At 38.6% G+C, this 20616-nt stretch overlaps 1 protein-coding gene across 1 annotated transcript; it reads right to left on the bottom strand.

The window, feature by feature from the left end:
• Positions 1–7145: 7145 nt before the first annotated feature.
• Positions 7146–8837, bottom strand: LOC118983505 (zinc finger protein OZF-like). The gene has a single exon (XM_037041112.1). The coding sequence runs from the start codon at positions 8835–8837 to the stop codon at positions 7146–7148; it is 1692 nt and encodes a 563-aa protein (XP_036897007.1).
• Positions 8838–20616: the final 11779 nt, after the last annotated feature.

Below are 20616 nucleotides of genomic sequence, written 5' to 3'. Positions count from 1 at the left end.
CAGAACGGCGGAGAAACCTTGGGCAGGAAGACCTCAGAGTTTCCTCCAAAATTGGCCCTCCAACCCGCAGCCAAGGCGTGAGATTGTGGGGACAACCCCGCCCTGTACTCTAGACATACCATTATGGAGGCACAGTGGCTAGAATTTTAACCAAAGTAGCCAACCTCGGGCTTCCGGTGCACAGGAATGTGGACTCAGAGGATCCGTATCAATGGGAAACACCAGTCAAAAGAATATTCACCCGAAAACTTTGGCTGTATTACTACTTCATAGAGTCTCAAAGACTGCGCATGCGCACTTTATGTGCATTCATAGCGGTGGGAGTCTGAGTGGAGCACTTCCGGCTATGGGCGGTGTCTGAATACAGGCCTGGGGATGGTGGAGACCTGCGTGGCTGAGCTGGGAAGACGTCGCCGGGTTGGGGCCAGGACTCCCCCTACATGTTTCTCCTTGCTTATATTCTTTCTGTGAACACTGCAGTTTACTTCGGGACCATCTTGTACCGCCTCTACATACTTATAAAATTTGTGAGATTTCCGTTAAAAATGAAGATTGTGATACTCCCATAAATTTTCGATGATTCTTTGACACACTATATTTTTCATCTTTCTCTTACCTTTATATTTACTATATTTTAGTACTGTGTGTCTCTCAATTCAATATATTACCAAAGTCATTAGGGCCCAGCTGGTGTCCAGAAGATTAATGGATGTGGTGGAAAATCCTACAACTCGGTGACCAGGAGTGTCAAATTGTAGTGTGGTTGTGAGTGGGATCCTATTAGTCTGACTAAAGGGGTCAAAGAGGATGGAAAACACACTAGAAATGCTTCTCTCCAACAGAAGAGGAAAACTGCACTGTTCCTTTATAAGAATATTCTGCCTATCAAAAGAACAACACACATGCTTTAAACCTGCACATAGTGCTATAGCAAGACAAAACATTTTCTGGGCCTCCCAGAAATTCTGGATGAATTTTACATGAATTCCAGTGATACAGAAAGTTTATTAACAAGTCCTAACTACTCATGACTCCACTAACAAATGAATATAAACTTGTAGTGGGACTCTTCTGATTCAAACCACTTTGTGGAGTCCTCCTCCATGTTCAGAGAAAAAAAAGCAGCAATAACACCTCAATATTTTTTCATTCAGTACAAAAAGTTGGTAACCATAGGACTCTGGCCCACAACAAGTGGACAGTGTTTCTGGGCAGAATGTAGCTCAAGCACCTATTTTGGGGAGTTAGAGGGAGGAATGATCCTTTCTTTGACTCTAGATGCCCTGAGAATAAATATCTACCCCTTCTATATCCTGTCCCTTATTGTACCTACTCACCTCTAGTAGGAAGCATAACTTCCTCCTGAAATAAGCAGTTCCCCCCACCTTCTTTCTTTTAAAATGATTTTATTTATTTATTTTTTAGAGAGGTGAGGGGAGAGAGAAAGGGAAGGAGAGAAACACCAGTAGGTGGTTGCCTCTCACATGGCTCCTACTGGGGACCTGGCCTGCAAGTCAAGCATGTGCCCTATCTGAGAATTGAACCCCTAACTGTTTGGAACACAGGCTGGCATTCAAGCCCTGAGCAACTCCAGCCAGAGCCAAATAAATCTACTGATATGTTTAAAAATATTTCCTCCTTGTTTTCCCACTCTGCATGCCTTCAATTCCTATTTTCTCTCCTCATCATTGTTCATCCTCATCTTCCTCTTTTTAATTCTTTTTCTTCCTTTTAATTGGATAATATTATAGTCATATTTTTTGTTAATTTCTTCACTTTACAGTGAGGTTTATGATACAACTTTGTGCAAATCTAAACAATACAACAGTGTATATATTTCAAAATAGCACTTCGTGTGGAACATGAGTGCTCCCATTTTAACTACCTATACCCAGCATTTCTGGCAATACATGTCTGGCTTTTGAGGTTTATTCCAAGGTCTTTGTGCTTCTCATTCTTCCCTAAGAAAAGAAGGATACTTCCCCATCCCTACTACTTAGTGTCTATAGTAAAAAATGGGAGTCATTTAAGTTAACTAGACTCTTTCTTCAAAAGGCCTGAGGGCCATGTTCTACCTTTAGAGTGTGCCAGGGTTTTCACTTTTACTTCAAGAGCACCCCTAAATTATTTCCTAAAGTTCAGTTTAGGACTGAAGAATGAGGGAGAGTTCCACCCTCGAAGTCCTGCCTGCAATGAGTTCCTTCATTTCTGAAGCCAGGACTATTGAAATATGGTGTTAAGTGCAGTGGAAAAGTTAAAATCATCTATCAAAGAAATATATTTATTATTTTTTGAAGGGAACAATTTATAGGTGTAGTACATTGAATATCCTAATGTTAAAACTGCTAATGTTAACACTGAGAAAGAAAATGATACACATAGTTTTAACATGCAATCTGAACAAGAAGAAATGCTAAACAGTAGGCTATATATTACCATGGTAAATAGTGCAAGATGGATTCCCCCCAAACTAATCTAAAGAAAGGGCAATTTAAAGCTTTAAATACAATATAGCATTGAGAATAGGAAAAAGTCAGGAAAATACTTTCAAAACAAAATGCTTTTCCTAATAGGGTCCCAAGTCCCAGCTTTTCTCTTGGAGATAATTCAAATACAAACTGCATGAAGATATCAACTTCCAATTCTTACAAATAGTGTCCTCAAATATACTAGAGACAAGCGTCAGTGAGATGATGGCAATGAAAATCCTAGTACACCATTTGTGGGCACGTAAATTTCCCCTGAAGGACTCAGTCACTGTGAGCTTTGAAATCCTGGCAGGAAATGGACATGCAGAGAGAAAATGAAAGGTCTGCTCACATGGTGAGAGTGACAGGACTCTCATGAGACAGATGTGATGTCCGAGGTTATTGCTTCCATTCTGAAAGTATGTCCGCCACTAACATGAGACTCAGTAGAATGGGCACCATAACTGAGTCTCCTACCACCTGCCTACAGCTAGTAGCTCTACTATCCTGACTCCTTGATATGTTGCCCCACCAAGTCTCCAGGATTACCAGAGGTGTTGCAGTGGCTATTCCACAACATGTGGTCTCTGTCCCATCATGCTTCAGACATTTGTAATATCTATGATAAAGGCCACAGGTGTCTTCCACATATCCTGTAAGACTTGCTGTGTTGTCCTCGGACTGATGCCATCAGCAGCAGGACATGTTGCACACCTTGTCTTCTTGTGGTCACCTCTAAGACAATATAAATTACCAGCCAACTGAAGATCTCTTTGTATCTCATAGGAAGAAGCCTAGAAGGGGGTAAGTGGCAGCACAATGGACATCCCAAAGCTAGGACATCTGGCAGACAACTTCACTCCCAACATAGCACCACCCAACCACCTCCTTAAGTAACAAACTGAAGAAGCAGCCTCTGTGGTTATCAGAGTCATAGTGAAGTAAGTCTATCTTTTAGGGACTGACCCCATAAAAGTAGATGTGCCACCGCACTTGGGGTGAAAGGTCAGTTTTTGCTGTCAGTCCTTATAGTCAACTGACCCAGGTATAAATCCATCCCATTTTGGTGATAGGAAATCAAGCCTAAACTATGATGGGAGTGTGTACACTGCTCACAATGGAAAGGAGAGCACAAGTGAAGGCCCCTGATTTGGTGAACAGAAATACTGTGCCAGTGGATTCTATAGGGCACTCACTACATGAGTCCACTTCACAAAGGGCAAGCAACATAGCACCTCTACACAATAAATGGAAGCAAACACAGGGAGGTCACCAAAGTGAAGATTAAAAACCTTAACCTAATTGAAAGAAGAGAACTTAGAGACATTGAAATTACAAACAATGTGACACTAACCAGAGGGGAATTGGAGGGGGATAATGGTTGGAAAGTGGGGAAGGGTTTTCAGGAAGAGCTATAAAGGACATGTAGACAAAACCAAGGGTGGGTGGAATCAGGGGAGGGAGGTGGGGATGGATAGGATGGAGGCGAGTGGTGGGGGGTAAATACAGACGACTGTACTTCAACAAAAATAAAATATAAGAAAGAAAGGAATGACCATTTTTTTCGTAAAGAAATATGGTAATGAATATTCGGTAAGCAAGTAGATGTCACTACTACACATTTACATTCTAAAATTAATCCAAATTGAAGACTTTGATTCATGTTACATGTGAATTTGTAACAGTATAAAATATTTAAGATGTATTGAAAGATAATGTTAGTATATAAAATTAAACTTTGTCGAAGTTATTGTCAAAACAATAAAAACTAGAACTGTGAAGTTGTACTTCTTAGCACTTTAAAAAATTATTTTAGAGTTCTTCAAGAAGAGTTGTCTGCACTTTTAAAAATTACCATTTGCCTTGCTGGTGTAGCTCTGTTAGGGGATTCTGGGATGCTTGCCAAAGGGTCGCCAATTTGATCGCCAGTGAGGCCACATGTCTGGGTTGTGGGTCAGGTTCTCAGTGGGGACATGTGACAAAAAAACAACAACATTGATTTTTCTCTCCCGCTCTTACCCCCTCCTCCCTTCTCTCTAAAAATAACTAAATATTTTTAAATCATACTAAAATTGAATTATCATTTGTTAAGCACAGCACTTTGGTATTGGATAGTGAGCAGCAGTTATATAAAAGACCAGAAGAGAAACTGAGTGAGACAACTTTATTCCCCAGAGATGCTGGAAGACGTACACAGCAGTCCTGCAGTGGCTCCAGTGAGGATGTGGCTGGATGCTGGGAAACTACAGGAGATCCCAGGACACCTGATTTAGTTCAGGGTCATGTGCAGAGGACTTTGGGGTTCCGGAGCTAAGGTTACATTGTTCAAAATAAACCGTAAAAAGCAATATCTTCATAAAGTGTGCAGAGGTCTTATCTACTGGCAATGTGTGGCGAAAGCCTCAGGTGGAAGGAAAACTGTTGCTCAGACCTGTTGGCAGGAAGTCAGTTCGAGAAGGGACCGCTAATTGTGACTCTGTGAGATGTTTTGTACTGTGTGGAATTGCTGAAGAAGATACTGGCAGTTCAAGGCTCCTAGTTACACAAAATAAATTGCATCAATAACGGAGCAGTATTATAAAGTAGCTTAGCTGAACTCTTCAAAAAAGCACATATAATCTATGGTAATTATTGGAATGCTCCATTAGGTACAATGAAATATATCAATAATGAGGATTTTTTCCACATTACTTTGTGTCTAAGGAAACCAAGGAAATAAAGTGTTACTACCATAACTGCACTGCATTATGGAATGACAAATTGTTATCTATAAACATCAGTGAATTTGGAGATGTAAACACATTCCAGTAAATTCACCTTTATTAATAAAAATAATCAATTCACACCTTATCTAAATAAAGAATTTCAATACAATTGTGTTACCATTTCTGAAACCACACATGGCAAGCATTGGGGAGTGTTACTTTCCTTGCATATTATAATCCAAGAGCGCATTTTTTTTGGTTTCTAACTGGAGGCCAACTGTTGAGCAAACGTGATGTACAGCACTGTTATGCACTGACGGTTGAACTGTGGATATTCCATCACGTATCACTGATGGCTTTTATATTCCAACCACATTAACTAATATTTAATTATGACTATGATGTGGACAGATCAGGATTTTAACAAAATGACATTTTTCTTAAAGGGAGATTTAGAAAAGTAGTTAAAATTTATATCATTTCTATGTCTTAATATAATGCAAAGTAGCATGACTTCCATTGTAACGTACAATAAAATGCTGAGTAACATAAAACAAACAACTTCATTTGAATTCTTCAATACATTGAAAAATCATTAGATTTTTTCACACATTGTACATTATGCTGTCCTGAACCTATTATACAAATGTAGTCATGAGTGAAGATCAACTAATATACAAGAGTTGAGCGGTGGTTAAGGAAACAACAATCACCCCAGTGATTTCACACACAGCAAAAATAAAAGCATAGTAGCATTAACTGATAAAAGACTGGAATCAGTTTAATATTTCCTTCTAAACTATTTCAAATACTGTCATAATAGTTTAAGTTTATATTCTTAAACTATTCTATAGTTTAAGTTCTGAGCAATTATACATATCTAGTTTTTAATTTTTATTTTTATTTCACTCTTATTCAAGTACAGTTTTCTGTCTTATATTCCCAGCCCTGGCCACACCCGCCCCCCACCAGTGCAGACATCCATCCCCTCCACATTTTCAAGCACGCAGGACATTAACAATTGCTATTTTTAAACTTTGTGAAATTCTCTGTACTAATATTCTGCTTTACAGCAATACCTGAAACCTATCATTAGCTCTCTATTCTGAATTATGATATTTTAAGCTGCGGTTTTGATTATACACTTTCCTACATTTTTACACCTTTCAAGCCACTTTCACCTATAAATTCTTTTGGGTTATGAGAACTATGGTATTTCACAAAAGTCCTTTACTATTTGTGAATATTGAATTCCGCCCCACTGTGCTTTCCCTGATATATAACAAGGCAGTAGGTCCAGCTATACAATATTCTACAATCTCTGTTTTAATGGTGTTTTCATAGTGTGAAATCTCATATGCCACATAAGAGGTGAATGTTGAAAAACGTGATTTACAATGTTGGGTATGTTTTGGCTGTAGAGTAAAATACTGCGGAAGTATCTATGTTTAAGCCATTTTTCTCTCGATGGTTGTGTCTCATATTGGGTAAGGTACCTCTGATAAAAAATACACTAGTTATATGCACTATTTTTGTGGTTTCTCTCCAGTATGCATGACCTGATGTCTAAACGTTTTGTCACCTAGTTTACATTTATAAGGCTTGCTTCCAGTACGAGTTTTCTGAAGTTTAGTAAGAGTGGTAAGTGGCTAAAAGCTTTATCCCATTTTGCACATTTAATAGGCTTCACTACAATATGAATGTTCTTTGTGATGAATGAGCATTGAGGACTGGTTGAAGCTTATATCACAAAGGTATACATAGAAGGCCTTCCTGTGTTGTGAATTGGTTGATGTTGAGTAAGGTCTGAGTGCTGCAAAGATGCTTTACCAGGTGCTCAACACTTACAATTTGAGTTTTCTGATGCTGAAAAAGGTTACATTAGAGGTTTACCAATTTACCAAATATTTCACATATACAAGGCTTCTCTCCATTGTGAATTATATAACATTGAGTAAGGCTTGAGGTCGACCTAAAGACTGCTACATTGAGAAAATTCATTTGACTTCTCTCCAGTGTGAATTTTCAGATGTCGAATGAGCTCTGAGTTCAGCCTAAAGGCTTTGCCACATTGAGTACATTCATAAAGCTTTTCGCCACTGTGAATTGTTAGATGTTGAGTGAGGTTTGAGATCTGCCTAAAGTCTTTGCGACAATGAGTACATTCATAAGGCTTCTCTCCAGTATGAATTCTCTGATGTCGTGTAAGGTGTGAGGTCAACCTAAAGGCTTTGCCACATTGAGTACATTCATAAGGCTTCTCTCCAGTATGAATTTTCTCATGTCTATGAAAAGTAGAACGGTCTCTAAAGGTTTTCCTACATTGTGTACATTCATAAGGCTTCTCTCCAGTATGAATTTTCTCATGTCTATGAAAAGAAGAACGGTCTCTAAAGGTTTTCCTACATTGTGTACATTCATAAGGCTTCTCTCCGGTATGAATTTTCTGATGTCGAGTGAGGTGTGAGTTCAGCCTAAAAGCTTTGCCGCATTGAATACATTCATAAGGCTTTTCTCCAGTATGAATTGTATGATGTTTAAATAGTGTTGCCTGATGCCTAAAGAGGTTGCCACATTGTGTACATTTATAAGGCTTCTCTCCAGAATGAATCTTCTGATGTTGAGTAAGTGCTGACCGGTGCTTAAAGGATTTCCCACATTCAGTACATTCAAAACGTTTTTCTCCACTGTGAATTTTTAGATGTCGAGTGAGGTGTGAATGCCGGCTAAAGGCTTTGCCACATTGAGTACAATCATAAGGTTTCTCTCCAGTATGAACTGTCTGATGTCTTGTAAGGTCTGAAATCCACCTAAAGGCTTTGCAACATTTTCTGCATTCATAAGGCTTCCCTCCCGCATGAATTTTCTGAGCTTGTGTGAGATTTGAGGACAACCTAAATGCTTCTGAACATTCTCTACACAAAGGAGAGTTTTCACCAGTATGAATTCTGTCATGCTCAGCAAGATTAGAGGACTCTCTAAATTCATTGTCACATGAGCTACATTTGAAAAATTTCTCTCCTGTATCAATTTTCTGATGATCATTAACATTTGAGGACTGGCTAAAGGCTTTAGCACATTCTCTACATTCATCAGAGTTGTGTCCCATGTGCACCGTGTGACAATTAGAAAGGGTTGGTGTTATCCAAAACTCTTTGTCACATTCTTTACAAATTTCAGTCTTCTGTCCAACATAACTTTTTTTATGTAGAATTACACCTGAGATCCAGTGACCTGTTTTAGCACAGTCCTCAAATTCATGTTCTTTGCTGGGTCCTCTTTTGTTAAGTGTATAGAAATTTGATATTTGATTGGAGCATTTCCTGCGTGTTAAATATTTGGAAACATTCTCCCTGACAGCTATATTCATTTGTTCAGTGCTGTTTGAGGATTGCTTTAAGTATTGGACATTATGACTTTGCTTGTTTGTCTTCTCAGTAGGAACAACCTGATGAGTATTGTGAACTGACGTTTTGTCATAGACTTTTCCACCGTCATAATGGCCGCCTGCAAGCTGATTCTTTGGCTGGACATTAGAATTAGACTCATGGATAAAACTCTTCCAATGTTCACTGCATTGACTACCTCTGGAATCATCACACACACTCTGGGAAACATTGAACACAGAAAGGCTTTTAGTGACATCTATAATTTCATTAAGCATGTAAACTTATTCCTAAGTAACCATGCTGTGATCCGTATAAAAACTTGTTGGTTGTATTAAAAATTATACTAAAGTTCAAGAAAATATTATGCAGTGGAATAGAAGAAAACACTATTTCTGCAAATGTACAGCATTTTCTGAAGAAAGGAAATGTCAAATTCATCACATCTAAGCTTTCTACATGCATTCTAAATGACTACATTGTACAAATTAGTGACTGAAACCTTATTCCCACTCTACATTTCAAACAATTCAAATGATTACCAACACCACAACTTATGAGATATTTTAGATTTTCCAGAATGTCTTTAGAAAAGGATAGTCAATCTCAATTGTACCATGGGCCACTTTAGCCTCATCATTCCCTTCAGTGGGCTGCATATACTTTTAGGACCATGTGAATGTCACTATTCTAATGTAGGGGTAAGGAGTTTGGTGATGCCTCCAGGTGAGAAAAAGGTTCTGGTTTAGATAAAAGAAGTTTGAGGGCCAGATTCAGCCAGGAGATCTTGTGTTTGCCATGTGTGATTTAGAAGAATATGCACAGCTAGAATAATATTTTCAGTCTTCCTATTTGGAAATACATTGGGCTGTAAAGGTACCTGATTTAAAGTCAAAGTTTCCCCAGATTTGTAATATTTTTCACCTCTTATATAATGACGATTTTTCATGAATCATTTTTAAAGTGAGTTTTCTCCATTCAATCATGCTTTGTTTCTTGTCATAAACTTCCTTATTAGTATCAAAGGCACAGGTCTCATATCTTACCAGTGTTTCTTCAAAAAATAGTTCTTCTATTCCTGACCTTTCCAGGAAGTACTGGTTGTCTGTAGATGACACAGCTGACAGACACAAAAGAAAGGTTCACAGGTATGACACACAGGTGAATGTACAATACCGTACAAGGAATTTTAAAACAAATCACAGTTTAGAGTACTTTGAATCAGCTAAATACTTGCAGGAGGATGAAGTGAGGTGCAATGACAAAAGTCACAAAAAAGGGGATCAGTGGCTGTTTACTCTCATAAAACACTGTACTCATCTCCCTTGACACACAATGGAAATAGAGTAAATTAACTCCACATTCCCATTATTATGAGACACATACTGTCCAGTGTATTCCATCATTTCACTGTTGTCCTCCATGTTCCCAATACGTGTTTCTCTTGTGCAGGACACACAGTGCTCATGCCATAACACTACATGGTGAACACATTACAGTGCACACTAAAAAGAAAGGGTAATAGTTGAAATAACACTGACCCGTGGACAGAAGACCAATGTCAAGCATAATAACATATCATTGGCTTTGAAAAAGAAAGAGGCATGATATAAATCTTGGAACACAAAAACTCTCAAAAACGAACCCCCACCACTTTTTCCCCCCAGAAATTAGAGTTTAAACTAGGGGTGAATGTTATTTCTTTTTTTTTCAACCTGGGGAAAGCAAGTTCATATAGCATAGTTCTTTACAGTTATAAAACTCAACAATTATATCAACTAATATTTTTGGAAGCTAAACCTTGTTTAAGCACCAAATCACTAAATAAAAGCTTCTTTTTTAAGACAAAATTATTGTTGCTCTTTTCCTATTTTCAGCAGACATTTCAATTCTTTCCAGTGGAACCAAAGCCTCCAGAACCCCATTCTGTGTCATCTACAATTCAACCTCCTCTATTTCTGGATAATAAATCAATTCAGAAATGAAGTGTGCAATGTCATCATGTTTTTTAACTTCAAACTTTCCTTTGCCAAAATTGAGCAGTACAACACCAACATTTCCTCTGTAATCTTCATTTATGAAATCAGCTGCTACATCTATGAGACCGTTCTTATTCAATCTAGAACGTGTACCTACTCTTCCATAAAACCCAGCACCAGAGTGATATGAATGTTAGATTTTACAGGGGCTCTCTACATTCATTACAGTGTGTAATTTTTGGCATTGTGTAGGTTATAGGCAGACACCCAAGCAGACTCCTTGGTTGGCATGTTGGGGCAACATTGGCGCATTATTAATGAGAGTGTGCACTGCCCTCCTCTGCAGGTGGGGACCATTTGCTGGACCAGATGGTGCACATCTCTTCAGAGCACAGCATAAAAGAGAAGTACGCAAGCACAGCTGGACACAAAGGAACAGAAAGGCCTGAATCAAATCATGTCAAAAATTACATTCAATTCAGAAAAGCTACTTTTGAAGATTGTATTTATTTGGGGGGAAAAGAGAGAGAATTTTATGAGACATTAATGGGAAGTTGTCCCACACGTGCCCCGTACTGGGAACATGGCCCAAAACCCAGGAATGTATCCCAACTGGGAATCAAAGGAGGAATCTTTGGCTTTGCAAGCTGACACTCAAGCCAGTGACCCACGACAGGTGGGGCCAACATAGAAAAGTTTATAACCGACATACAGTGAATACAAATTCAGCCATGGACAAAGAGAAAATAAAGACTACTTCAGTGACAGAAAACACCAAACAGCCATTTACCATTAAAAAAGCACAGAAAGAAGCAATGAAAAGAATAAGGAAAAAGATAAAGGAATGTGAATTTAAATTTCATGGTAATTGATGTATGGCTCATTCATATTTGAATCATGTCCCACAATGATTAAGTACTGATCTTAAAATTATCATTTATTTTTCCAATAGGTAAATAAATGCTAAAAAGTCAATCAACAAACTTTGAAGAACTTATGATATAAAAGGAATCACCCTGGAAAATCATCAATGATAATGACTGACTGAGACTGAGAGATGCTGGAGTCCAACTCTTTCTCTTAAATGGCCTGATGCATACCTGCAGCTACTCACAGGCTCTGACCTTAAGCCTGGAGAGGGCACATTGAAAGTTGCTAGAAGCATACAGGGAGGTACTCAACTCTCTGGCTTCAGCGCTAAGGCTGGATAGGCAGCATTCTCCTACACAGATGTCATCTGAGGCCCTTCTTCCCTTGCAGAACTCTCCCAATAAAAGAGTTAGAAGGTGCTATATGTGAATCCCCACCTACCTGGCTAATGCTACAGCCCTGTCCTAGTGATACCCCGAGATCTTCCAAAACTGCACTTCAGAAATCACCCAAGCCATATCCAGTGGCTTTTCCATACAAATGGCCCCCCTTGCCTCATGATGCAGACTCTTCTAAATCTCTCAAATAGGCTGGACCTGCCTTTTCATGCTCTATACTTCTGACTCAGTAGCCCAGGAAAAACAAAAAATTATTTTTTTAGATTTTATTCATTTATCTTTAGAGAGGAAGGGAAAGAGAGAAGGAGAGAAATATTAATGAATGGCTTCCTCAAGTGAGACCCGGCTGGGAACCGGTCCGCAACCCAGGCATGTGCCCTGACAGGGAATCGAACCCCGATCGTGTGGTTCACAGGCCCATACTCAATCCACTGAGCCACACCAGTCAGGGCCAAAAGAACATTTTCTTTCTACATTTTTATTGGTGTTCAAATGCAGCTGTCTCCATTTTCCCTCCAACTATCCCACACAACACAACTATCCCCACTTCCCTCCATCGTTCCTACCACCTTCAGTTTTTTCCATGTGTCCTCTTTTTATTTGTTGTTTGAGTACAGTGTTTTGTTTTTTGTCCCATCACAGCCCACCCCACCCCTCCCCAATCCCTCTCATTTCCACTCCTCCATAGTTTTTGTCCATGTGACCTTTATACATGTTCCTGAAAACTCTTGCCCTCTTTTTTCTCATGATTTCGGCCCAAGTCCCTTCTGGTTACTGATAGTTTGTTCTTTATTTCAATGTTTCTGTTTCTATTTTGCTTCTTTGTTTGTTTTGATGATTCATTTCCTGTTATAGGTGAGATTGTATCGTATTTGTCTTTCACCACTTGGCTTATTTCATTACCATAGTGCTGTCCAGATCCACCCATGCTGTCCAAAAACCCAGGAGCTCCTTCGACACTAAGAATCCTGAAACACCAAGTGAAAAGTACCTATGAACCCCAATGTTAATAACACCACAGTTTACAATAGTCAAATGCTGGAAGCAACCTAAGCGCCCATGAGGAAATCAATGAATCAAGAAACCATAGTATATTTGCACAAGCACAAGGATATTCTGAAGTGAAACAGAGAACTAGATTGTTTCATACCATATGATATCACCGTTAACAGGATTCTAAACAAGAACACAAACAAACAAGCAAAATATGACCAATGACACTCAAATACGGGACAGGCTGACAGGGTCCAGAGGGGAGAGGGGAGAGAATCATAGAGGAAAAGACGATGGATTCTCTCCAACAAGTATAAAGGACACATGGAAAATAACTAAGGTGGGGAGGAAGGTGGGGAGCACTGGGGAGGCAGGGCTGGGAATATAAGAAGGGAAACTGCACTTGAACAAGAACTAAAAAATATATAAAATTTGAAACAAAGACAACTAGACTGTCTCCATTTGTGGAGGTGCATTGAGCTGCAAGAGAATCAACGGGTCTAAACTTCAAAGGGATTTGTTTGCAACCCCCAGAGGGTTAAAAATTGTAAGTTCAAAAACAAGACATCTGGCCAGAGGGTTCCTGTGATATCTGCATCATATTGCAGGATCTCAACCACTTCCTTCATGAACTCCATTCTTGCCACAAGAATGAAAAAAAAAAAAAGAAAAGGGCTTAATGTATAATTTCTCACTAACGTGTGTGCATTTTCCCAGGTCTTCAAAGCAATGACATTGGAGTCAGACTATGGAGGCCCTTAAAATCTAAAAATGAGTTAACTGTATGCACTGCACACTTTGTAAAGATTCTTTTTTTTATTTTTAGACAGGGAGGGCTTACAATGAAACTACTAACAGAAAAACACAGGTCACTGCAGTTTCAATAGCATTCTGAAAACATGCAGAAGCATGACACACTGTTGGATACCAGCTGGCCTTCTCTGACAGCAACACTTACAATCCTGCCTTTTCAGAATCCTTTCTCCTGAAGCACAGCTTCTCATAGCATGCCTGAAAGTCTGGCTTCCTCTGTCACCACTGGGTTTCTCACCTGTGACATCTGCATCTCCATTTCCACCTACCTGGGGGGGCGGACATGGACTTGTTTCTGGAAATATCCCAGAGGTCCTTCATTTGCTCCAAAAATGTGACCAGGACTGGCTTAGAAGCAACAAGACCTATGTACAAATTAATAATTATTATATTTAATAATGTCTCAAATTCCAACCCACTTTGAGCTCAGGAAAAAGGGCTGTGGAAAATTTAAAATATTCTAGAAGATCACTTTCCAAAATCCTGTCTCCTAATAGTGCCTTAATCATTCTAACAACATGCAAATATTTCAGATAATGAGCTGCAAAGGACTACAGTTCTCAAAGCCTTTATTTTCTCCATGAGATAACCTCCAAATCCTCCCTTGTGAGCATCAATGTGAAAGTCTAGCATACAAAGTTGCATCCCCAAAAGATGTGACATAGAAAGGAATCCTGAGGTGGGGAGTAGAAACTCTGAAGGAAATCATTCTCACCCAGGGAAACCAGGTTGCTGTAGTTCTCCAACATCACATCTGAGTACAATTTCCGCTGACCTGCGTCTAGACATTCCCACTCCTCTCGAGAAAAATCTACTGACACGTCCTTGAAGGTTAAGAATGGCTGATGATAAAAGAAAAGGAAAGGAATATTTTCCCACAATACACAGGAGAGATTGCACTCTCATCTAACATGAAAGCTGGTAGAATTGGTTTTTACCTAGGAGATATCCTGCATCATTCAGTAAGGCCACTTCCATCCTCTAACACTCTCCAAAGTATTTGGTAACACAAAGAACTGACGATAATACATGTGTCTACAAATCCACTGCAAAGACTTTGCTTTTCAGGAAAATAAACTTTAAAATGGAAGAGCACACACAGGTATACTGACTGCGGAGTGTTGTATTTCTATCATTCAGAATCAGCTATGTATACTCCTCAGCTACAAAAGCATGATGAGCTGTAACTGTTAGAAACTTCTTTAGGTTTCATTCAGACAGCAAACAATGGACTTTTCCAAAAATGTAGATTCTGATTCAGGAGTTGTGGGTGGGGCCTATGTTTCCACATTTTTTCAGAAGCTCACTTGCTTAAGTATGTTTTATTGATTATATTCTCATAATTATCCCATTTTTCTCCCCTTTCTCCCCTCTTGCCCTGAAGCCTGCCTCCCTCCATAACTGCTACACTAGATTCATGTCCATGGATCATTCAAAGAGTTCTATGACTTTTCCAGATCCTATACTATTGTAAATTCCCCCTATGTATGTTATACCTATCATTTATGCTTCTTATTCCCTGTACCTTCGCCCAGATTCTTCCACTAACTCTACCCAGTACATAACCCTCCACATGATCTCCATTTTGGTTATGGTGTTCATGTTCTGGTTGTTTTCATATTTTCCTTTTAGTTTTGTATTTACAGGTTCAGTTGTTAAAAGTTGTGAGTTTGTTCTCATTTCACTCTTTATAATTTTGATCATCTTCTTTGTCATAGGTAAAGTGGGTGGAACATTTCATATAAGGGCTTGGTGATCATGAACTCCTTTAACCTGACCTTATCTGTGAAGCATTTGACTTGTCCTTCCATTCTAAATGATAGCTTTCCCCCTTAATTAATCTTGGATGTAGGTCTCTGCCTTACCAGAATTTGAATACATGTTTTTAGCCCCCTGTTGTCTGCAAAGTTTTTTTTTAGAAGTCAGCTGGCAGTATTATGGGAACCCCTTTGTAGCTAACTCTCCTGTTGTGATCCTTCCTTTAAGATTCTATCCTTATCTTTTATCTTGGGTAATGGAATTGTGATGTGCCTGGTGTCTTCCCCCTTGGGTGCAACTTCTTTGACTCTGTGAGGTTCCCTCACTTGCACTTCTATTTTATTCACCACACTGGTAAGTTTTCCTTCTTTACTTTTCAAATCAGTTTTCCATTTTGTGCTCTTCCTCTTCTCCTTCTGGCAACCGTAAGATTAGAATGTTGGAGGTTTTAAAGTTCTTCCAAAGCTTACTCAGCCTCTCCTCATTTTATTCAATTCTGGTTACTTCATTCTATTTGAGATGAGTGTTTGTTTCTTCTTTCTGGCCCAAATTATTGATTGGAGTCCTAGTTCCTTTCATTTCACTGTTGGTCCTCTGTATATGTTTCTGTATGTCATTCTGTATAGCCGGCACTTCTTCCTTTTGTAGCTCTACTCGGCCATGTCTGTGAGCATCCTGATTATCAATGTTTTGAATCCTGCATCTCAATGGTTGGCTATCTCCTTGGAACTTAGTTCATTTTTTAAAGGATTTCTTTTTACAGATTGTGTAGGGAGGGAGACAGACAGTAAGAGAGACACAAATGTGTGATGGCTACTTGTGTGGCTCATATGGGAACCTAGGTGGCAACGAAGGTGCGTGCCCTCACTGGATATTGAACCATGAACTCTTTGGTTCACAGGGTGGCACTTCCTCCACTGATGCACAGCACTTAGGCATCTTTTGCCAGAATGTTGCTCTGCTCTTTCATTTGGGCTATATTCTTTGTCTAACTGCACCTGTTACATTCCCAGGGGTGGAGCTATAAATATTTGTCAGTGCAGGGCCACCCACCTTGCTGTGTTGTGGTGCTGTGTGTGAGGTAGTGTTCAGAGAGGAAACAATCCTGCTAGCTCATCTCTCACACAGTTTTCAGTCAATTCTCCTGATATCATTAAGCAAATTGCCCTTTCTGGTCATGATTCTGTGGTGAGTGGGCTTGGGTAACTCCTAGGATCCCATGGAATCCTGCAGCAGACTCTTCCTGAGACTAGGTGTTTGTCCTGTAGCTGCACTTGCACAGGTTTTTATAGCCAGAGGGTTTGTGGCTTCAGTTTCACATGCTGGAACCCTGGATTATGCTGTGTGTATTTTTTCCATGTTATTCTTCTGGTGTATGTGCACATTAATGTAATACCACTTGGTTCACCAAATACCGCCTCAGCTCAGCAGCCCACCAGCAACTGACCCACACACCTGTTATGCCAGCTGCCTCCTTGCTGCATATCATCTCCACCCCAACTTGGTATCTCTGACCCTCCTAGCAGTTTGTATGAATGTTTCTTCTTTAACTCCTTGGTTGTCAGACTTACATACAGTTAAATCCCTCGTATTTGTGGTAGTTTGTTGTTTTCAAATTGGTGGCTATCCTTCCTTTGTTTGTGCAAAAAAAAGCAATGCACATCTACCTATATCTTCATCATGGTTGGCAGTGACAAGTTCACACCATCTATGATCCACCTGCCATACTTCTCAGTAGCACATAATGGAGACATTGAAAAAAATCACACACATACTTTGCACTTTAGCATATGTCGGAAAATTTACATTTCCGAAGAAGTAAGTACATAGCAGCCAGAATTTCATTTGAAAATTTTCATAGCTATTTTGAGAACAAAATTATTCTTCATATTGAAATATTTTCTCAAACATACAGTAAAACATGGACCTTTAGTTTCATTCAAAACTTAAGCTATGATCTTCAAAATATCATAGCCAATTACACACAGAGAACTCATGAATATTCACTGCTCTGTATGTAACTGAAAAGAATGAAAAGAGTAAGCTTCATAAAGAGAAAACAAAGTAACTTAATCATTAACATGTTATGCACACAGTACGACATACATGTACATATGGAAACTGGGTGTAAATGAAAAGAAATATAACATACTTATCCTATGTCAATATAAATCACGTTTATTTCGTGATTTTGTAATTCTGGTGAATCCCTCTATGAAAGATACCGTGTGTATTTTATAAACACAATAAAGAGAAACACAGACATAATGATGGAAAAGAAGTTAAAACTATACTTTCTTAGTTCATGTGTGACAGTTCTCTTTCATTAAAAATGTCTGTGTATCATAAGTAGTGAAATAAATCTTACCCGTTTATCTAAATTAAACACACACTTATAGCATGATTCCTGTAAAACTAACTGGAAATATGAACGGTGATAATGTAGGGTACATGTGTGACATGAGTGTGCAATGTAACAAACATTTACAGGAAAAACGCCTCACTGAGTAAATCTTCCTTGTCAAGTTGCCAATGATATTTATGAAATAAATATACGGCCTTCATTTCCCAAGGCAAACAGAAGTTAGAAAGACAACAAAACTGTTCAGATGACCTGTGATAGTTTTTTCACACCCCTCAATAGTTCCCTGTCAGACTACTATTAATGATAAAGGAAAAACTATTAACTCTACACTGAAGAGAACATCTCAGTCAAGTGACTATCAGGTGGATTGGATCCATCCATATCCAGTGACTCAGGCATACAGAAGAACATGTCCTTATTGGTGTGACACTACTGTCGAAATACAGAAATAAGAAAGTCATTATCTGAAAATAATCATAAGTAAACACTCACATTTTCTAATGTCAATCTACATGTACCTATCATGTTCAGTACACTCATTGTGTATTTAAATAGCAAGACTTCCTTATCAAGTCAGTGACAATGTCTATTCTACTGACTCTCATTTTTCAGAACAGGATTTTCACTAGAAAATCTGCATTTTCTTACCTCTTTCGTACAGAGGTAATGCTGCAGCCATATGAACTGAAACATATATCCTTTCTCCACCAATAGCCGAGCCTCTGAGACCATCCCAGCAAATATATTGCACATGGCTGCATTCCACCTTTCATCTTTCACTCAGAAGATGTATTCCCTTTTTGATGGTTACTAATTAAAGGAAGGAATGCTTGACCTTGGGCAGCATAGATAAAGATAATGGACAGAGGGCCCTGGGACATAAACATTAGTACAGTACACAAACTACTGTACTTGACAAACATAAATAGAAAATGATACTAGTACAAAAATTCAACCTCACTACCCAACAACATGAAAGAACAGAAATGAAGGTTGCTGGTTTTTAAGCCAATCATATTAGGAGGAAAACCAAGCACAGCCTCAGATGCAGGGGCAGGGCACATCCTTTACCTGAGAAGCTGCCAATGATGCAGTAGCATTATAAAGTAGCTTAGCTGAACTCTTCAAAAAGCACATACCTATTTTCATTATTGGAATCCTCCATTAGGCATAATGAAATATATCAACAATGGGTATTTTTTCACATTATTTAATGTCTAAGGAAACGAAGGAAACAAACTGCTACTGCCATAACTGCACTGCATTATGGAATGACAGATTGTTGTCTATAAACTTCAGTGAAGTTGGAGATGTAAACGCATTCCAGTAAATTCACCTTTATTAATAAACATAATCAATTCACACATTATCTAAATAAAGAATCACAAAACAATTGCGTTACCATTTCTCAAACGAGACTTTGCAAACATTGGGGAGTGTTACTTTTCTGGCATATTATAATCCAAGACTGCAGTTTTCTTTGGTTTCTAACTGGAAGCCAACCCTTGGAGGCCAACTGTTGAGCAAACGTGGACATACAGCCTTGTTATGCAGGGAGGGATGAACTGTCCATATTCCTTCACATACCACTGATGGCTTTTTTATTCCAACCACATCAACTAACAGTTAACTATGACTATGATGAGGACAGATCAGGATTTTAACAAAACGACATTTTCCTTAAAGGGAGATTTAGAAAAGTAGTTAAAATTTATATTGTTTCTCCGTCTTTCTATAATGTAAACTAGCATGACTTCCATTGTAACATACAATAAAATTCTGAGGAACATAAAACAAACAATTTCATTTACATTTCTCAATACATTGAAAAATCATTAGATTTTTTCAGACTTTGTGCATTATAGTGTCCTCAACTTTCTATACAAATGTAGTCATGAGTGAAGCCCACCTAATATACAAGAATTCACTGGTGGTTAAGGACACAACAATCACCCCACAGATTTCACACACAGCAGAAATAAAAACTTAGTAGCATTAACTGAAAAAAGACTGGAATCAGTCTAATATTTCCTTCTCAAAATATTTCAAATGCTGTCAATATACTATAGTTTACATTCTGAGCAATTATACATATCTAGACATCCATCCCCTCCACATTTTGAAGCACACTGGACAGGAACAATTGCTGTTTTTAAACTTTGTGCAATTCTCTCTACTAATATTCTGCTTTACAGCAATACCTGAGACCTATCATTAGCTCTCTACTCTGAATTATGATATTTTAAGCTGTGGTTTTTATTATATACTTTCCTAAATTTTTACATTTTTCAAGCCACTTTCATGTATAAATTCTTTTGGTTTATGAGAACTGTGTAATTTCACCAAGACTTTCTTTTTTTTTTAAGATTTTATTTATTTATTTTATCTTTACAGGGGAAGGAGAGAGGGAGAGAAACATCAATGTATGGTTGCCTTTCATGCGTCCCCTGCTGGGAGTTGGTCTGCAGGGAACTGGCCTGCAACCCACGCATGTGCCCTGACTGAGAATCAAACCGCGATCATGTGGTTCCAAGACCGGCGCTCAATCCACTGAGCTACGCCAGCCAGGGCCTAGACTTTCACTCTTTATGAATATTGAATTCCACCGCACTGTGCTTTCCATGATATATAACAAGGCAGTAGGTCCCGCTATACAATTTTCTGCAATCTCTGTTTTCAAGGTGCTTTTATAGTGTGAATTCCCTTATTCCACATAGAGGTGAATGCTGAAACACGTGATTTACAATGTTGCGGATGTTTTGGATACAGGGTAAAATATTGCCAAAGTCTCCATGTTTGAACAGTTTTTCTCTAGATGGATGTGTCTCATATTGGATAAGGCACCTCTGATAAAAAATACACTTGTTATATGCACTACTTT

Source organism: Sturnira hondurensis, unplaced genomic scaffold (assembly GCF_014824575.4).
Source record: "Sturnira hondurensis isolate 20B ecotype Veracruz unplaced genomic scaffold, ASM1482457v3 Scaffold0000451, whole genome shotgun sequence".
Taxonomy (NCBI): domain Eukaryota; kingdom Metazoa; phylum Chordata; class Mammalia; order Chiroptera; family Phyllostomidae; genus Sturnira; species Sturnira hondurensis.
The sequence above is the reverse complement of the archived record's forward strand: the minus strand, read 5'-3'. Positions and strand labels throughout refer to the sequence as shown.

What these genes read in the sequence shown, in the direction of transcription:
- LOC118983505 (XM_037041112.1), bottom strand. Translation starts at nt 8,837, where the DNA reads ATGCTTAATGAAATTATAGATGTCACTAAAAGCCTTTCTGTGTTCAAT.